The sequence below is a fragment of the Aedes albopictus genome, chromosome 3 (assembly GCF_035046485.1).
Source record: "Aedes albopictus strain Foshan chromosome 3, AalbF5, whole genome shotgun sequence".
In the NCBI taxonomy this organism is placed as follows: domain Eukaryota; kingdom Metazoa; phylum Arthropoda; class Insecta; order Diptera; family Culicidae; genus Aedes; species Aedes albopictus.
In genome coordinates, this window is record NC_085138.1 from 252,695,297 (window position 1) to 252,714,447 (window position 19,151).

General features: G+C 40.8%; 2 protein-coding genes across 2 annotated transcripts; both read right to left on the bottom strand.

The window, feature by feature from the left end:
• Positions 1 to 542: 542 nt before the first annotated feature.
• Positions 543 to 1,080, bottom strand: LOC109424401 (superoxide dismutase [Cu-Zn]). The gene has a single exon (XM_029851890.2). The coding sequence runs from the start codon at positions 1,074 to 1,076 to the stop codon at positions 624 to 626; it is 453 nt and encodes a 150-aa protein (XP_029707750.2). The 5' UTR covers positions 1,077 to 1,080; the 3' UTR covers positions 543 to 623.
• Positions 1,081 to 1,131: 51 nt separating this feature from the next.
• LOC109422303 (superoxide dismutase [Cu-Zn]) lies at positions 1,132 to 18,361 on the bottom strand. The gene is made up of 3 exons (XM_062860207.1): positions 18,293 to 18,361; positions 18,127 to 18,215; positions 1,132 to 1,740 (listed from the first exon to the last, which is right to left on the bottom strand). Exons 2-3 carry the CDS (start codon positions 18,190 to 18,192, stop codon positions 1,345 to 1,347), a joined length of 462 nt encoding a protein of 153 aa, XP_062716191.1. The 5' UTR covers positions 18,193 to 18,215; positions 18,293 to 18,361; the 3' UTR covers positions 1,132 to 1,344.
• Between the last annotated feature and the right edge of the window lie 790 nt (positions 18,362 to 19,151).

A 19,151-nucleotide genomic window follows, 5' to 3' on the forward strand; every position in this document is an offset into this window, starting at 1 on the left:
TCGCATAACTGTCCCATATGAATAGGAATCCCAACAAAGATGGAACTGATATTCATTCATGGGCAGTGTAGGAGTACATCCCGTTAAGCTTCGCTATTGCGAAGCCCTCCTGCGACGTGGAAATTATTTCCTAGACCGGAAAACGACCGGTTGTACAGATCACCGCTAGCTGGACCTTATTCGCTACCCAGTTCCCGTTATCGGGAGGATGCCGTATGGGTCCATAGTAGGACGATTTATGTGCATGACTCCGGGACTGACTGCCACAGCAACTGTTGTGCGGATTCACAGTGGCTCAGGTTGAGCTGTGTAACCTGCATTATCACCGGTTGCTTCAACCTTCTCGCGTGCACTAGGTACAACAAAGACGAGCCCACCAATTTATATGGAAACGGCTTTTCATGATCATCTGGACACTGAAAAGTTAATCAAAACAGCACCGAAACGAGCGAACGTGTCGAACAAGTAAATTGCGCATTTCCCAACTATAGAAATTATGTTGATTGAATTTGACTACCAATTAAACTAAAACTCACAAACAGTACAGTATTCGGGTCGTTTAATTATAAATTAAAATTTATGGAAACATAAAAAACGGCAGCCATATTCGAAATCTCGTCAGTTCAATCGTTCGTCGTAAGGTGTCCCCTTTCCGGAAAGTACTCCTCCCGAGCTACACCGATGATAGCACAGGCAAGCCGATTTCCGGAATTTCCCGTGGTTTTACTGTAATCGTGACCTCCTTTACCCAAATCGTCCTCGTATTCCGTTACGCATAGGGTCCTCCCCAGAATACTATGCTCACCGACCAACGTTATCTTGCGGTCCACCAGCTGGATTTTGGCCAGACCCGTAATGTGCGCCACGATGTTACCCAAATCACCGATGTGTCGGTTCTCGTCATCGGGGCCTCCGTGATCGTTGCCATACGGGTTGTAGTGTGGCCCCGTCGATAGGCAACCGCGGGAAAAGTCGCCAAACTCGTGGATGTGCAGACCGTGCTTGCCGGGGGATAGACCCTCCACGTAGCCGGTAATTACCACTGATCCACCCTCCAGCTGGAAGTAACAGAACATAATAGATTGGAAGACGTTTGTTCGAAGCACAGCAAAAGACGAGTTAGTCACTAAGTGAGTGTGTGATGAACTTTAGGTTTTATTTAGACCAGACAAAACAGTAAGAAACTTGTTCATAGAACATATGGATACAACTAAGGGATTCCATCCAACGAAACGACGTATTTTTTCAAGGACACAGGTTCCATTTCCCAGGGAAAAAGGATTAGTACAGGGATGCAACTCGAATCCCGCTCGAATGTTTTGCAATCGTCACAGTTTGGAAGGTTTATGCTTTGCAAATCCCAATAACACCGCAGGCCAGACGGGCACCGGCGTTTCCAGTGGACTTGCTGAGTTCGTGTCCACCCAGGCCCAAGTCGTCCGGATCGGCGTGGACAACAACGGTACGTCCCAAGATGCTCAGCGGTCCGGACAGGGAAATCTGACTGTCGGAGATGTCGACCTTGGCCACTCCGCTGTCATCGGCCACAACGTTGCCCAAGTCTCCGGCGTGTCTTTCGGCGGCTGTGGGTCCTCCGTGTTCCTTGCCGTGCGGGTTGAAGTGCGGTCCGGCCGAGGTGCATCCGTTGGTGTTGTCACCGAACTCGTGGATGTGGAATCCATGATTGCCAGGCTTGAGTCCAGTCACCTCACCGGTCACCTTGACGGCGTCCGAATCTCCCTGGAAATGATGAACAAAATGTGTACGAAACACAAATGAGTAAGATGTGATGAGATGTGAATTTCAACAATTGAGGAATAACTATTGCGACATTTGCACCCATTTAGACTCAGCCGAAATTCATTATCATCACAGTCGAATTTCGTACACGACTTCGCAGCGGCTGGCAAACACAAGTTCGGTTGAGTTCGTGACAGGGGCGTCGGATGCACAACAGGTAAACAAAATAAGTTTGATTAGTGTGAAATGCCGCTGGAAAATGATGATTCAGTGGATTCTCAAATTATCACAGGAGTCTAAACATTGGCGAGAAACCCAATAAATGTAGAAGATTAGGTGTCTAACTATATCATTTTTAACACGTGAGAAGTTCAATTTATTCTTACTACGCACACGTTTCGTTAACGACGGACTTGGTGCTCTAGTGGTTACCGTTTCTGATTTATCTGCAAATGGTCCTAGGTGCAATCCCTGGCTCGTCCCTATTCTCCTACTTTGTATCTTTCTATCTACTTTCTCTCTCACTCTCTCTCTCCTACATATACAATATACCTACATCTCATGTATGTTCGTATGTTCATAGCGATCGCTAGAACCTGAAACGGATTGAAAAAAAAAGCCGTTTCCCTTCTTTCCAACTTTCATCACAGCACAGTGTTAATCTATCATATAACGCCTACAAGTTATGCAACCAAGCGGACTGTGCCGCTTCACAGGCACCCTTGCACCAATGCATGATCCATGTGTGCCAAAAATAAACATTTCCCACCAACACACCAACTTCCGCATGACCTTGTGCAGGCGCTGATGATTTAACGGCCTGATGTGGGCAAGCGATTGCAATCATCACTTCTCTCCCCTCTTCCATTGACCTGCAACCTGACGCAGCAGGCGCCATTGTCGCCTAAAAATACAAGACCACCAACGCTCACACACTGAAGATGTATTTTAGTTCCCAAGGTTCCTTGTGTGAGTGTAGCTGATCTGGCGATACTGGAGTAGCAACCCGAGCAAAGTCCAACAACAAAATTACAGCAAACCGAAAACATGTTTTGTATTCAGCAACAAATTGATATCACATTTTTATATCAGTTTATTTTTACTCGATTTGATTTCAAATTTTGTTTTCTGTTTGCTGTCATTTTACTTTAATGCAAGTGTTTAGTGCTAGAATAGTTTTAACTCTTTTAAGTAAACTATGTTAAGTAATTCAAGGGTTATATCATTAGTACAATTATACTATTGCATTTATGATTTGATATCAACCGAAAAACTCTACATTTTACGATTTTTCGTTTTTCTTGCACTGATAACAAAAACAGTTATCAATTTGCTATCATCGATAGCAGGAATTGTTTTCAATTTGCTATCACAGGAACATTTTTCTGCTCTCATTTTTGATGTTTTAACCGTTAAAACGACCAAAACGACAACAACCTGAGTTATCAAAATTTGCAATATCACAACATCAAAATTAGTTTTCAATTTGCTATCAGACTTTGCTCGGGAACTGCGGGCGGTCAATCAAGCTCAAGTAGCTGTAACTCAACTACTCATTATTTTCCAGATTCCGTTATGGTACTGAAAAGATATTTTTTCAAAAGGGTGTACATAATAAGTTTTAAGTCCACCTTCTTTTGCATACCCTTTGACAGATACGCGTATTTCGACTACCACTTGTAATCTTCCTCGTTGTCAGTTATTCAAAAAATACAAAACTGATTACACTCATTCAGAGAGAGTTTTCTGTTCAGAGGGTTCGAAAAGTCTACAGAAGCCCCCGAGAGATTATCTTGGAGTTCCCAGGGATTTTCTCCAGCATTTCCCTGGAATATCTTTTGGCGTTCCACGAAAATTTCTCCAGACCCCTACCAGAATTTCTCCAGGAATTTCCCGGGAATCCCTCCATGGCCTTCCCACGAATACCACGGGAATACCTTTAGAAGCTTCCGATTAATTCCTGCAATATTTGTGATACAACTCCTCCAGAATTTCTCTGGGAATTTCTCCATGATGTTATCCAATTATCCAAATATTCCCTCCAGAACTTCCATGAAATTTACTTCCGGAGTTCCCCAAGAAGTTCTCCAGCAGTAATGCATGGTTCTCTCAGGATTTCCCTGGAGTTTTTCCCGGTATTTCCTAAAATTCCTAAAGAAGCTCCTCCGATTTATTTTCAAGAGTTCCCCAAAACATTCCGGATTTTTTTCAGAAGTCGGGAACTTCTATAGGATGGTTTCGGAAATTCCTCCAGCAGCACTTCAGCAATTCCTCTAGGAGTTCCTCGGGAATTCCTCCAGGAGTATCTCGGGATTTCCTTCAGGAAATCCTCGAGAACTCCTAGAAGAAATCCTCGGGAATTTCTCTAGGAATGTGTTCCTCGAGTGTTCCTAGAGGAATTCCTGAGTGATTACCTTGGTGATCCTCCAAGAGATCCTTTGGAATTCCTCCATCTGCTTTTCAGGAATCTCTGCAGAGATCCCAGGCAGTTTCTACAGAGGTACCCCAGAGTTAATCAACTCCCAGGGAATTATTTTAGGAGTTTTATAGAAATTTCTCCACCAGTCCCCATGGTTTTTCCCAGGAATTCCTCGGGAATCCCTCCAAGGCTTCCCCACGAATACCACGGGAATTCCTATAGAAGTTTCCAACAATTCTTGCAGCATTTGTGGTAGAACCCCTCAAGTATTTCCCTGGGAATTGATCAATGGTTTTCCGGAAAATAACTACATAAATTATACGGAAATTCCATCCACAATTTCCACGAAACTTTAGATCACTAAGAAGTCCTCCAGTAATATGCATGGTTCTCTCCAGGATTTTTTCAATATTTTTCCAGGTTTTCCCGAAAACTTCTAGAAAAGATCATAGGTTTGTTTCCAAGAGTTCAACAAAAAAAAAAATGAAAATTCCTGCAGGAGTTCCTCGGGTAATCCTCCGAGAATTCCTTGGAATTTTTTTCAGAATGTCGTAGGGAATTCCTCCAGAAGATCCTCGGAAAGTCATCCTGGATTTTCTCGGGAATTCTTCCAGGAGGTGTTCGGGAATTCCTTCAGGAGTTCCTCGGGTTTTCTTTCATGAGATCATCGGGAATTCCTCCAGAAGATCCTTGTGAAACCCTCCTAGAGATCGTCGGGGAAATTTATTAAGGAGTTTCTTATGATTTTCACCAGAAGTCCTTCGGGTACTCCATCAGGAATTCTTCCAGGAGTTCCTTGGAAATTCCTTCAGGAGTTCATCCAGGAATTCCTCGGCAATTTCTCCATGAGCTCTACGGGAACTAATTCAGGAGATCTTTGGGAACCCTTGCAGAAGATCATCTAAAAATCTTCCAGGAGATCCATCGGAAATTCCTCCAGGAGTTTATCGGGAATTCTTCTAAGAATTTCTTTAAGAGTTTCTCGGGAATACCTTCAGGTGTTCTCGAGAATTCCCCCAGCAGATCTTCCCCCAGCGGATTCATCAGGAGTTCCTCCAAGAGTTCAGTGTTTCTCAGAAATCCCTCCAAAAGAATTCCTTCGGAGTTCCTGAATTTTTTTTTTGCAGTTCCTCGGGAATTTCCGGGATTTTCTCTAGGAATCCGACTGCAGGAGTTTCCCGTGATTTCCAGAGAATTTTCTGGAGAACATCCAGTTGATGTGCTGATAAACTCCTAAAATAATTCTTGATAATCTCCTGGAAGTATTTCCGAGAAAATTCTAGAGGGCTTCACTTGAGACTCCTGGAGGAACTCCCACGGATCTCCTAGAGAAATTTCACAGGAACTTCTTTGAGAATTGTCGAGAAACTCCTGGAGGTATACCCGAGAATTTCTTCTTTTTCTTCTTTATGGTTCTACGTTCGCACTGGAAGTTGGCCTGCCTCGCTTCAACTTAGTGTTCTTTGAGCACTTCCACAATTATTAATTGAAGGGCGTTCTTTGCCTGCCATTGCATGAATTTGTATATTGTGAGGCAAATACAATGATACTCTATGCCCAGGGAGTCGAGAAAATTTTCCGACCGGAACGGGAATCGAACCCGCCGTCTCCGGATTGGCGATCAATAGCCTTAAACACTAGGCTAACTGGAGACCCGAGAACCTCCAGAAGAAATACCCGAGGAATTTCCCTAGAACTCCTGGATGAGTTCATTTTGCTGGAGGTATTCCCGACTTCCCGAGGAATCCCTGAAGGAATTGCCGAGGAATTCCTTAAGAACTCCTAAAGAAACTCTTGGCAAACTGCGGGAGGAATTTCCCAGCAACTCTTGAAGAATTTCCCGAAAAAGCCCTGAAAGAGTTCCCAAGGAACTCCTGAAACTCCAAGAGGAATTCTCGCAGAACTCCTGGAGAAATTCCAGAAGAGCTCTTAGAGATATACCCGAGAATCTCTTGAAGAGATTTCCGAATAACTCGTGAAAGAATCTTCGCAGAACTCGTAGAGAAAATCCAGAGGAACTCCTGGAAAAATACCCGAGGAAATTCTGGAGGAATTCACGAAGAACTTCTGGTGAAATTCCCGAAGAATTCCATGAGGAAATTCTGAGGAACTCCTGGAGGCATTCTCGAGGAAATTCTGGAGGAATCCCGAGAAATATAAGGAGGAATTTCCTAGGAACTCCTGGAAGAATTCCAGAGGATCTAGTCGAGGAATTCCCAAGCAATTCTTGAAGGGATTCCCGAGGAACTTCTGAATAAATTCTCAGCAAACTCCTAAAGTAATTCCCGAGAAACTTCTGGGGGAATTCCCTGAGAACCTCTAAAAAAATTCTGGAGGAGCTCCTAAAAGAATTTCCACGGAACTTCTGGAAAAGTTTCTGAGGAGCTCATGAAGAAACTCCCGGAAAACTTTTGGAGGAATTCCCGAGAAATACCTGGAACAATTGGGTTCTTTAGGGGTATCCAGATTATTTCACAATAAAATTCTCCGCCCAAAAATTAGTCGAAATCCAAAATTTCATAATTTTTTGATCCCGGGGAGCTATTTTTAAAATGCATTTAAAGTTTATATGGGGAAAATTTTTTGTTCGGGTCGAACCGTCATTTTATCGATTGAACTGTCATTCTATCCACGAAAATTAAAACTGTTTTGTTAATTTAACCATCAAAACAAAGCTATTGAAATCCAATAAAATCACATTATACTCAGAAAAATGAGCTCTTTCTATAGGCTATAGAAAATAGCAATATTTTATTCACTAAACAACCCAATTCCCGAGGAACACCTGGAAGCATTCCCGAGAAACTCTTGAAGGAATTTCTGGAGGAATTCTTGATGAAATCTTGAAGGAGTTTCAATGGTACTCCCGAAGGGGTTCCGGAAAAATTACTGGAGAAATCTAAACAAATCTTCGAACAAATCTGCTGGAAATTCTGGACGTAGCTTTGTTTGAAATTCAAACAAAGTTCTGATAAGTTTTTACGAATAAAAATAACATCGGTAATACTTTTAGAAAGAGAATCTGTTTTTGAAGAATTTTGAAAAACTAGAGGAGAATTCTCAGATAAATTGCTAGATGAAACTCAAAAATTAAAAAAAAATAGAATTTTTCGATGGTGTGAACGAAATGCAAAGTTATATTAACAAGTATTTGATTGCTCTGGAAGTTATCTTGAAGAATTCATAAAATAACCAACACATTCCTGAATGTTTTTGATGTGTTTTATGTTAGAGTGTAATGCACATACACTGTTGTAGTTGTTTGTGTCGTTTAACGAACAGTAGCGCGTGCGATGTTTTCTTGAACATCCCAGCAGGAGATCTGATGTTAGATTGAATAAAGCCATATCGGCATTCTATATTGAGTGCTCTCCAGAAACAGTCGCATATAGCAACACGGTGAATCACGGTCTTTAAAGTATAAAAGTCGGTCATAACAGTTTTGTTTTCTATAAATAATTGCTTATCTGAAATTAATCCAATGCTTCAGCAAATATCTTAAAATTTCCTAGAAATGGTGGTTGTCGTATCTGAATAGTATATTGAATAAAAACTGCTCCAAAATTTCCACCAATAGGAAAATAAAGAATTAGTAAGTTCTTATCAACAAAAATTCCAAGATTTGAATTATTGGTTTGGATCAACAACATAAATATTATTTTTCAGCTTTCATATGTCTTCAAAAATCTTCACATAATTTAAAAAGTCTTCAATATATCTTCACAGGAATAAATGTCTTCACAGAAGTTCAAATGTCTTCAATTTGAAGACATGTCTTCACATCTGGCATCCCTGGTAATGGGTAGTACGCAGATCACAAGAAACTTCTTGGCCGATCTCGATGCGTGGGTTCAGGCAAGGAATCGCTCAAGAAATGAGAAAGCATTGCTTTATTCCTGATCCTAGTATGGAGCTGAAACGAAACGTCAAATCAAATGGGGCTTACTGTGTTAAATTTCTTGACCATTCCCGGTCACGGAAAAATAATGCACTGAACGAAAATTACTTGAGCGATTCCGCTTGAAGTGCATACCTCGCATTAGGAGTGAGCAATAAGGTGTGGGATTTAGTAAAGCGCGGTTTCGAGATCGAAAGGAATCGCTCAAGAAATTTCTTGAGGGATTCCTGGCAGAAACTTTCTTCGGTGACTGCCATTTGAACTGTCATTTCTTCACTACTGCGTACTGGGATCGAAGAAAAAACGGTTTCTTGAGCGATTCAGGCAAGGAATTTCCCATGCATCAAGATAGGCTGAGAAATTCCTTCTGAACTGCACTGCCCCTCTTCGCATGTCAGTCCCATGTTGTTTTTCAAAGCGCATACCTTTTGTATGATAACTCCAATTAGTTTCAAAAAAATGTATTTACGTCATGCATACCCTTTTCGTGGCATATTGAGCTTTGAAAAAAGGCGGAAAAAATAAATTTGTTTTGAATGACCTCGTGAGTGACAAAAATATAATTTGTATTAGAAACGACATGGGACTGACATGCCAAAAGAGGCAGTGCAAACAGTGCTTAAGAAGTGAATAGCTTGGAAGGAGCAGTGAAAAGTGGGTAATGTACTACAAGGAATTAGCAGTGTGGTAGTTGAGTAGAAAATACAGAAGTTGTTGACTTGTCAATACAAACGGTTGCTACCCACCACAAATGGCGTACGAGGATGGGATTTATAAAAAAAACGAAATCATAACGGAGATGGTAGGGTAGGTAATCAAAATTTGAACCAAATTGCGGCTTTCTGAAGCAGTGCAAATTTTAGGTGATTTTTTTCTCCCACATGGAAATAATTTACTACGGCAAAATCGAATGTACATGAAAGCCACGGGTATAAGCTTTCTGTTAAATGGTAAAAAGTTTATATTTGCACCGAATTTCATTGAAATATTTGGTTTTTCATCAACAATGATTTTAATCTTAATTTGAACCATCGTAATCATAATTTGAACCAATTTTAATCTTAATTTGAACTACTGGCGGCAGCAGGTCGAGCAATTCACAAAACAGCCAATTCCATGCTAAACAATAAAAAATCACATGAATCTGCTAATTCTCATACCTGTTTTTCATTAGGCAGTGGAATCTCAACTCAGAATGTTCGAAATCCTTTAGGAATTTGGAAACTAAATTTGGATTTTTTCATCCCCCAAGAGTAAACAAAGCAACCACTAGCGCAATCTACAGGCCAACACTAGAAGCTCACCCCCATTTACTAGTTCAAATTTAGATTACAAATGGTTCAACTTAAGATAACATTCTCCAAGTAAGAATCACTTAAATTTGATAATTTTATGACAAATAATGCGAAAAATTATTCGGTTGGTCGATTCTACGATAAATAAGCTTTCATTTGAAGTGTTCACATATTGCGTGTGATACAATGCATTAGCTGTACGAGTGCACCGAAAATGTGCTTTCTCTGGGGGGAAATGGGTGAAATCACAGTGATTTTTCAATTGCTTGTTTTTCATGACAAAAACGCTTTTTTTAATGCTTTTAAAGTCCATGTTATCAGGTTATATTACGGAAAGCTGTTTAACATCTTTTTCGGGACAATATTTGCTTGAAAAGTACGTCGTTTTAATGAATTTTGAAATGGTTCAAATTAAGATTACAATTTGACTAGTTCAAAGTTTGATTTCTTACCCTAATAGGCTCCTAATGGCCTATCTCAATTTCTGCGTAATTCGATCAAGCATTGATTAAAACGACATGTTTACTCATTTTTTAAGTATTCCTATTAGGTAAAGCCCATAAAATATATTTTCAAAAATTTTAATAATTTTTGCAACACTCCTTGTTTAGCACTCAATTTTGGGTAAATGTTCCTGTTTTGTTGTCAAAAATGAGCCAATGTGGTGTCTTTTGCAACCCGCCGTTTCACTTTCATTACGTCAAGGTTGAGCTCGAATGTCAAACAAGACCTGCTCATCATTATTTTATTTTCGAGTTTATTAACTATTCTGTTATTGTTTAAGTTCGGAAAAATTACCGTTGGGATCAGAAAACCATGCTCTTTCGTGTTATGCACCAAAAGCGGAAAAGTATTTTTCATTTTAGGACCCTATTGTTGGCTGTATCGACTTGCTTAACCGTAACGTATATTTGCTACGAGCGTCTGAAGTTGAAGTTTTTTAAAAAAAAAAGAGTTGCCGGTAATGACACCAATGAATTGTACTGCTTCTTTGCGACCATTAGTAAGAACTTCAGGGCGGTGTAAGGAATACTGGAAGAGCAGAAGCAGAAGTCTATCAACCATACAGATCCGCATATACCCAATGAGAAGGTCCAAATCCAACGTAGTGGAGTACGGATGCAGGTTACAGGGACTGTGCGGGACAGGACCTCGATACTCTAGTCTAGCCGATATATTTCGGGAGCTGTAAACTGCTTGTAGTTCGGTGATAGGTAAATATGAACAAAATGTATCGCCTTAACGGACAATGCGCTAGCAACGCGTTGGTCCAGAGAAGGCGCAAAAGAAGTATCAAAATCCACGTTATCAACGTGTTGAATCGGAAAAGGTAAAACAAGTATCTAAGTCCTTAACGAACAACGTGCTGCCAACACGTTGGTTCGGAGTAAAGTCCTTAACAAGCAACTCGCTGGCGTCATGTTGGCTCGGAAAAGCAAAGTCCTGCGGTGATGCGGTGATGCGTTGGTCCGGAAAAGGCAATAACAAAGCCTTTAACGAGCAACTCGCTGGCGACGTGTTTTCTCGGTTTTCTCGGACAAGGCAAATACAGGGCTGTTACAAAATTTCTTAAATATCATCCGCGAAATTCGCGTCTCCTAAAATAAAATCCGCGACTCGGAAAACAAATCCGCGACATGAACATAAACATTCAAATTTGATCTTAAACCAGATAATTGAGTAGTGAGGTTTCCAAAGATTTAGGAACAATCATCTCTCTCGTTTGTCGGGTTCCTGCGTCCACATTTCAAGACCATTTTGATATATCTTTTTGCTGATAACTACGTAAGTTATCTTAGTTACATGTTTGTTACTGAGATACTGGTATAGATAAATCTTAAGGCCAACTATTATTGATGAATAGATAAATAGATCCTGAGTTACAGTGTGTGTTTCCTCCGTTCTGGTGAGACTAGCTTTATAAAGCCTATCACGTTCTTGGGGGATAAGATCCATATGTCAGGAGACCGTATGAAGGGCTTGCCAAGAAGTTTGAACCTACGATGGGTTCTGCAGTAAGCAATAGTAGAGGATGTGTTCTGATGTTTCTCTCTCTCCTCACAGAAGCGACAGTTTGAAGTTTGGGTTGCTCCGATCTTTTGTAGATGGTATCTGCAGGGGCAGTAACCAGTTATTGAGATATATTGGGATCCCTTTTGTTTATACCTAATAGTTGTTGGGTTGTGATTCGATTAACCATATAGGGAGACGATGGGTATTGTTCGATCACTCGGGGAGATCAGCAGACTCGATTGTGCTCCAGTGGACGACGACGACGACAACGGTGGTAAAATCACAACGAGAACGGTTTGAACTGTTTGAATTTTATTTGCTTCTCCCCAAGCAGGCAGCGTGCCTGCTGGGGAGCTGACTATTACTATACAACTATGTACATTCAAATTGGGCCTGCTTTTTATAAGCAGGCAGAGAACGATTGAACAAGGTTGGCTGTGCACTACCTGCTGCTATGCCTGGAAGAGCGCAAAGCAAAACAGGCAAGTAATGCGCAAGATTGCTTGGATGACGCTTGCAGCACGAATAATAGATGTAAACTTGTGGACTGTTGATGCTTTCACATGATCGGACGAAACAATTGAATGGGCTGCTGCTATACGCTGTGTTGCTTTGGCGCGGCTTATACTGCCATACTGTCAGCGCCGTTTGCGGTGTTGGCTTTGTTGCTCGTTCGCTTGATTTGAATCGGATGAATGGTTTTGCGCGATGAGTTGTTTGTGCGCAATTTTGAGTACAGTTCGTAACCGAACATACTGCCCCCCGCTGAAATGACCATTTCTGAGAAGCTGTTTGGCGTTGTTGTTTGAATGGTGCACCGGTTGATCTGCCCTCAGAAACCGGGTATGCTGGTTGGGTTGATCCTCCGTGGAAACCGTCTGCCCAAGCACGACGCTAGGAATGGTGGTTGATCTGCCCTGTGCAGAAACCTCGAATGGCATTAGTTGATCCACGAAGAAAACCGCCAGCCGACGACATGGTTGTAAGTTGGCTTGATCGAAGATTGATTTCGCCGACGGGATGATCATTTTCTCCGGTTGACCTGCTTCAGAAACCGGGCACGCTGTATGAGCTGATCCATCGTAGAAACCGTTTGCTCCAACACGATAGATGAGAATGGTGGTTGATCTGCCCTGTGCAGAAACCTCAAAGAATATGGCAGGTTGATCTACGACGGAATCTGCTTCCTTCACTACGATGACAACAGTTGACTTGCTGGATGAGACGAATGATGTGATGACGACGAAAGGAACTTGATAATCGATCCAAACGTGGTGAGTAGCTTGATACACGCGTGGAATGCTTGCTTGTGTGCGGATCCGTTCCGCTCCCAGTAGAGGTGAGTTGATTGCTGAATTGGAGTACCGATTGGCCATCGGGGATGCTCATCCGATGCCTAGATCCGAATGGATGTCCAAAGGGGTGCTGTCGATGCGATGGGCTGTTTAACATTCTCGACCGACTATCGGGAACTGTCGACCGATACCGATGTTGGATAGGCGCTGACTGTTGACGAGTTGGTTGGTGTGTTGCGTAACGTCTGGTTGTCTGTGGTATCGTTTCCACTGGACCACGAGTTGGCTTGGCTTGGACGGATTCCTGTCGACGTCCAAATCCGACTTCTTGCTCCAGCGAGGACTTCCGTAGGGTTGGTTGGGCGGATTCCTCTTGACGCCCAATCCGGCTCGAAGGACCATGTTCGAGTGCTCGGGAGATCAGTGGACTGAAAGTGCTCCAGTGGACAACGACGACGACGGCGATAATAGAAACAGAACGGTTTCAACTAATTTGAATTTATTTGATCTTCCCCAAACAGGCAGCGTGCCTGCTGGGGAGATGACTATTGCTACGACTACATTCTACATTTACATCGAGCCCTTTTATAGGCAGGTAGAGTACGAGATGATATGGACTTTGTGTGTATGATACGGATACCATGCGCACTGCTCTGCTTGAAAGGCGCAAAGCAGAACAAGAGAGCCGTACGCTCGATGGCTTGATTGATGCTGCCTACTTCAACGAGAAGAATAACAACTGGCTGTTGACGCTGCATCGGGACGGATTAGATGAACAATGTTTGAATGGATTGTTGCGCTGCTCGAGTGAGAATCACACAGCCAGTGTTGATACAGTTTGCGTTGTTGCTTCATGCGAGATGACAATCGTGATTGATTGGAATTGGAATAAGATGATGATATCGTTATCGAACAGGTATTATCGGCAGGTTTGTTCTCTTCCTCATGGAGGGTTTTTGTCGGCCAAATTTTCTGAAACTCAGCTTGGTTGGGAAGAATTTGAGGCCAACTCTGAGTTCAGCAGCTTTCAGGAAACCCCCATGACGAAGAGAACAAAGCTGCCGAAAATACACAATTTCCCCTATTTATTCAGCTTTATTTTTAAAGAGCAGTCTGAGATACTACAGAAAGAGAGAGATAAGTTTGTGAAATTGGAGTGTTCACGGTGCGGCTTCGGAGTCAGTTTGGCTTTCTATTCCACAGAATCATTACTTGTTCTGTGGCTTAGTTGGTTAAAGCGCTGGTCTAGCGAATCCCACCAAAACGCGATTTTATTTTCACAAATTTCATCTTTCAATTTGTCAATTAGCAATATTTCGTGCCTTTTAATTACAAGTTTTTCCAGTATCAAACGAAATCATTTTTTTTTTAAATGATCTGTTCTGTATATATTTTTTTAATAGAATTGTTTCAGAGCCAAGTTTTTAAAATAGCTTAGATCTAAAAGTTCGACATTTAGTGATACGCAGTTGTATTGAAGATCTTTTGAGCCTATGCTTACTTTAAACCCGGAGGACCGATGGTGGATTAGATAGTCGAATGTAAAGGTCTCTATCTGGAAATGAACCTAAAGGTACAGAACAAAAAAAAAACCTTAATCAGAAATGCGATATCTCAGCAGAGAAATGCAACAAATTTTTCGAGTTTAATAAGCCAATAAAATTGCGCCATTTCTTAGAATAAATCCTAATATCTGTTATCATTTAATTTAATTTTAAAAGCTTTTGACTTTTTGGAGAAGTTGCGACTTTCAATTTATTTTATAGTTTTGAAAAAAAATCTTAACACAGAAACTACATAAAAGCTGTAAAAGATGTTTGGCAGAAGCTTCGAAGGAAATAAGATTGAGTTGAGAGAAATTGAAAACAGCTCAAGAGTAAATTACCACTATATTTGCTGAAACGTGACTGCGATGCGGTATTCATTGTTCAAAGCCATAAATTCAGAGAAATCCGCGAAAATCGCGACCAAATTTGAAGGATCCGCGTCCTGGCACATAAATCCGCGACTGTTGTAACAGCCCTGCAAATAGAATCAAAGTTCTTAACGGACAACGCGCTAGCACCGCGTTGGTCCGGAGAAGGCACAAAAAGTATCAAAATCCTTAACGAACAACACGTTATCAAACGTGTTGGCTCGGAGAAGGTAAAACTCAAGCCCTTATCGGATAACGCACTAACAATGCGTTGGTCTGGGAAAGGCAAAATAATTCTTTTTTCACAGTTTTCAGCTATCTGAGAGAAAAAGGAGGAGAACGAGATAAACGAGTTAAATACCTAAAAGCAAATATTCTCCGGAAGGATATTTTGAGCCAGTTTTCCATGATAACGACTGAAGCGGATAAAAAACTAGCGAATCGCGCCACTTGGGCTTTGGCTTCTATTTTCGTCTGTTTTCCGCTATTACTGCCTATGATCGCATAATTGTCCCATATGAATAGGAAACCCAGCAAAGATGGGACTGATATGCGATCATGGGCAGTATAACTCACTCAAATTTGAACCAATTGACACAATTTTGGAATGCAGTGAGATAGGTATGGTATCTGCCCGTGTACAACATTTCAAGTCAATTGGCTCAAAATTGACTAAGTTATAGTGGCAAACAGACGAATATAGAAGCCACCGCCCAAGTGGCGCGATACCCTACAATTATCTGGATTTCTTTGGAAGGGAAAATCATAATGCAATCAAACTAACAGAACAATTTTTGTAAGAAAAGAAAGTATGGCAGATTAGTGATGAAAACCTAGAACAGTGCAACGCGATACGCATTTGAAGGAGTCGCAAACATACACTGATAACCATTCCTGGATGATGTTTATGATGAGAGCTGATCGAGACGTTAAGATATTCCGGAAAGGTATGTTCAGTCTACTTGTTTCTTTTCAGATCCATTACTTGATAGGAAATAGTTCACCAATATCTGAGGTTTCATTTGCGTGTCGATGGAAAAAGAAAGATGAATAAACGATACTCTACCAATAGGGATGTAGGAGGTTTAGTTCGAAGGGTGCGATAAGATCTACTTATGTAATAAATTAGGAACACCAATGCCATCGGTGTGACGCTTTCAGTGTGTTATACTAGCAATTAAAAAAAATAGCAGGTTGGATAGGTTAGAAATAAATACATACAGCCATAATAATACAAATACTAGAAGAAATAGGATTCAAGGTCACTGATTTAAATCATATTTTATTATAAAGAAAAGGAGATGTGGTAGTTGAGTAGCAACATAATTCCTGTTCAACGACGTAGGTTGAACTTGCTCGAAGTTGCTGCATCCCGCTCTTACCCGTTCGATGACAAATGGGTAAGAGCAAGATGCAGCAACTTCGAGCAAGCTCAACCTGCGTCGTTCAACAGGACTATAGTAAGCCAAGCATTTTATGAAAATAAAGAAGTTGTTGAGTTGTCAATAAAGAGGGTTGCCACCCACCACAAGCAGTAAAAAAGTAAAGATATGAGGAATGAATAGTTAGCAATAGAGTGAGTAGTGAGTGAGAAGTAAGAACAGAAGTTAGTGTTCAAAAGAGAAGATTTTTGAGTATGAATCAGTGAGAAGTGTGAATCAGTAAGGAATGAAGAGTGAAAAGCGCACAGTCGAGACTGGGAAGTGAGCAGTAAGCAGTGAAGAACGAGAAATGAAAAATAAAGACCGAGAACTGTGAAGCATTGAGGAGTGAAAAGTGAGTAACCTGGTGGGGTTCGCGAGTTGCATCATGTTCGCACACGAGTGCAGAACCAACTATGAAAATTCATGTGAGGAGGGTGATAAACATAATTAGGACATGTACGGTGATGTATGTCTTGTTCCGAAGAGGTAATAAGAACAGATTTATCTATCGACCATTGGACCCTATTCTGTTGGCTTACGTTAAAAACACCCTGAGGTAAAAATTAGGAACTTACTTCAAAATTATTGAAAATGTAGATTGTACCAGTACATACAGTCATTACACAATTGTGGGTCACTCACAATTATTAGTCAGACAGTTCACCGTGCAATAGTCCATTTTACGAGCGGATTTTATGAATGAATTTTGACAGGAGGTAGCGTCCAATAACCCGTGAAAATCAATATCATCATCGACATTGTTGTCACTTCAAATGGGACCCATGATTGCGCTATGACTATAGTTACAAGAGAACATATACTTCACAGTAACAGTGTGAAACTAAACAAAAAGTGTTAAACTAAAGGCTTACGTTTTACTAAATAAATACAAATACAAATACAAATACAAACAGTACAGATCTTACTAAATCAGCAATTTCGAGATGCATTACATTGTACGTAACTGTTACGTACAATACGCATCTCAAATTGTTGATTTAATAATTGTAAGCACTGTATGATATTTCAAAGCCTTATTTGTATTTGTATTTATTAGTTACACGTAAACCCGGTGGATAAACCTTTTCGAATCAGAAACCTTTAATAAAGAAGCATTGGCAGTCAATCTCTTAACATTCATATAGAACGCTCAAAATCGATGCTGTTCAAAATATATTACAGGTTTTCACCCTCTCTAGTATGATTCAAAACAAAATACTCTGTCGAGCGGCGTACAACAGATCAGTAAAAGCATATCTACAAGAGTAAACAAGACGTTCGCCAAGTTTTATGCCATAACAGAAGATACATGTTGTGTTTTTAATATTACACGATAGATTATCTCATCCTAATAGAGCTTCGTCATGAAAGCCGGCCAAGTAGGTAAATATAAAAATAGCCAACTCATACTAATGCAAGACGTGTTAGCTACCGGCGTATGAATTTATTCATTGAGAAAATCGATTATAATAGGAGGAAGCAAAGATAAAAACATCTCGTGTAAACACACTACTACGAAGACAATCTTATCAATTTGCTCTTTGCTTGGTGATTACATACATATTTTGCACACCTCCCCACTGATTATTCACTAACTTCCACTAACTTCACGCAAAAACGGCTACGCTCAAAAATGTGTTCGGCCTGCACATTTTTAGTAAACATCCATGCCGCACATGACTGTGTTCGAAACACACATTTTTTTAAAATTGCTCGTACGCTCATATGAGCATGTATTTTGCAATAATTTCGACATGGCAACCTCACTGGGTTTATAAACCACCTTCAAATACCGAAAAATATTGATATTTTGCAAAAATGTGAGCGTGCGAGCAATTTAAAAAAAATGTGTGTTTCCAACACAGTCCCTGTGCGGCATGGGCGCTACTCAAAAATGAGAGCTTTTATTTTAGAGAGTTTGAGCAATCAATCGATATTTCAATAACTTCAAACTAATTGTAGCAACTAGAAAGTTCCTTACAATCGGTAGCCGGTTGATTCGTTATGTAAAAGCCTCTACCCACCGATAAAAAATGCATATTCATGTGTGAACAAATACGAATGTGACATTGCACAAAATTAAAAATGCCGTCGCACATCCAGGATGGGTGCGGGTAAAATACTCACATTCTGCTGGAAGAAGATGGTGCCCTTGACATCGCCGCTCAGGACGCAAACTGCTTTGGCCGGCATTTCGTAGTCGGAATTGAAATTTGCTGGCAAAAGAATGGTGAAACGAACATTAAATTCCAATTTGTGCGGGTTCAAAGGTGCAATAATTTCCTGTACTTACCTTGTATGCGGAAAAAAAAAGTGCAGCAAAGATGTCTTCACTTCCTGGTGGTTTCGATACGATTGAGGAGAATTTAAAAGCCGTTGAGTTAACGAGAAGCCGAGCCCGAGCGAGCCGGCTGACGGCTTCACGGTTGTTTTCGTTGCGCGCAGTGATAACCGTGATAAGGGAACGTTCAAAAATTACGTCCAACATTTGGGGGAGGGGGGGGGGGTCTAGAAAAGTGTGACAGTACGTGTATTAGGTATAGGAAAATAGCGTGACAGAGGGGGGAGGGGGGGTCTAGAAATCCCAAAAAATGATGGACGTAATTTTTGAATCTTCCCTAACGGGAGTTTGCTTTGCTTTCGTTAACGCTGAAAAATTTTCACACAGAACTGATAAAATTAATACAATAATTGGGTTCTTTAGGGGTATCCGGATTATTTCGAAAATTAGTCGAAATCCAAAATTTCATAATTTTTGGAGTCCGGGAACTATTTTTAAAATTTATTTAAAGTTTGTATGGGAAATTTTTTTTGTTCGAGTCGAACTGTCACTTTATCGATTGAACTGTCATTCTATCTACGAGAATTAAAACTGTTTTGTTAATTTAACCATCAAAACAAAGGTATTGCAATCCAATAAAATCACGTTATACTCAGAAAAATGAGTTCTTTCGATTAGGCTACAGAAAATAGCAATATTTTATTCACTAAACAACCCAATTATTATTCCACCCAAGGGGTTGGTCACTCGGCACATTGTGCCCGGCACACATGCCGGCACATCTCGGCACACATGCCGGCACAATCCGGTACACAAGGGCACAACATAGAAATCCAACTTTGCGGTATGGAATCAAACTGTCATTATACTT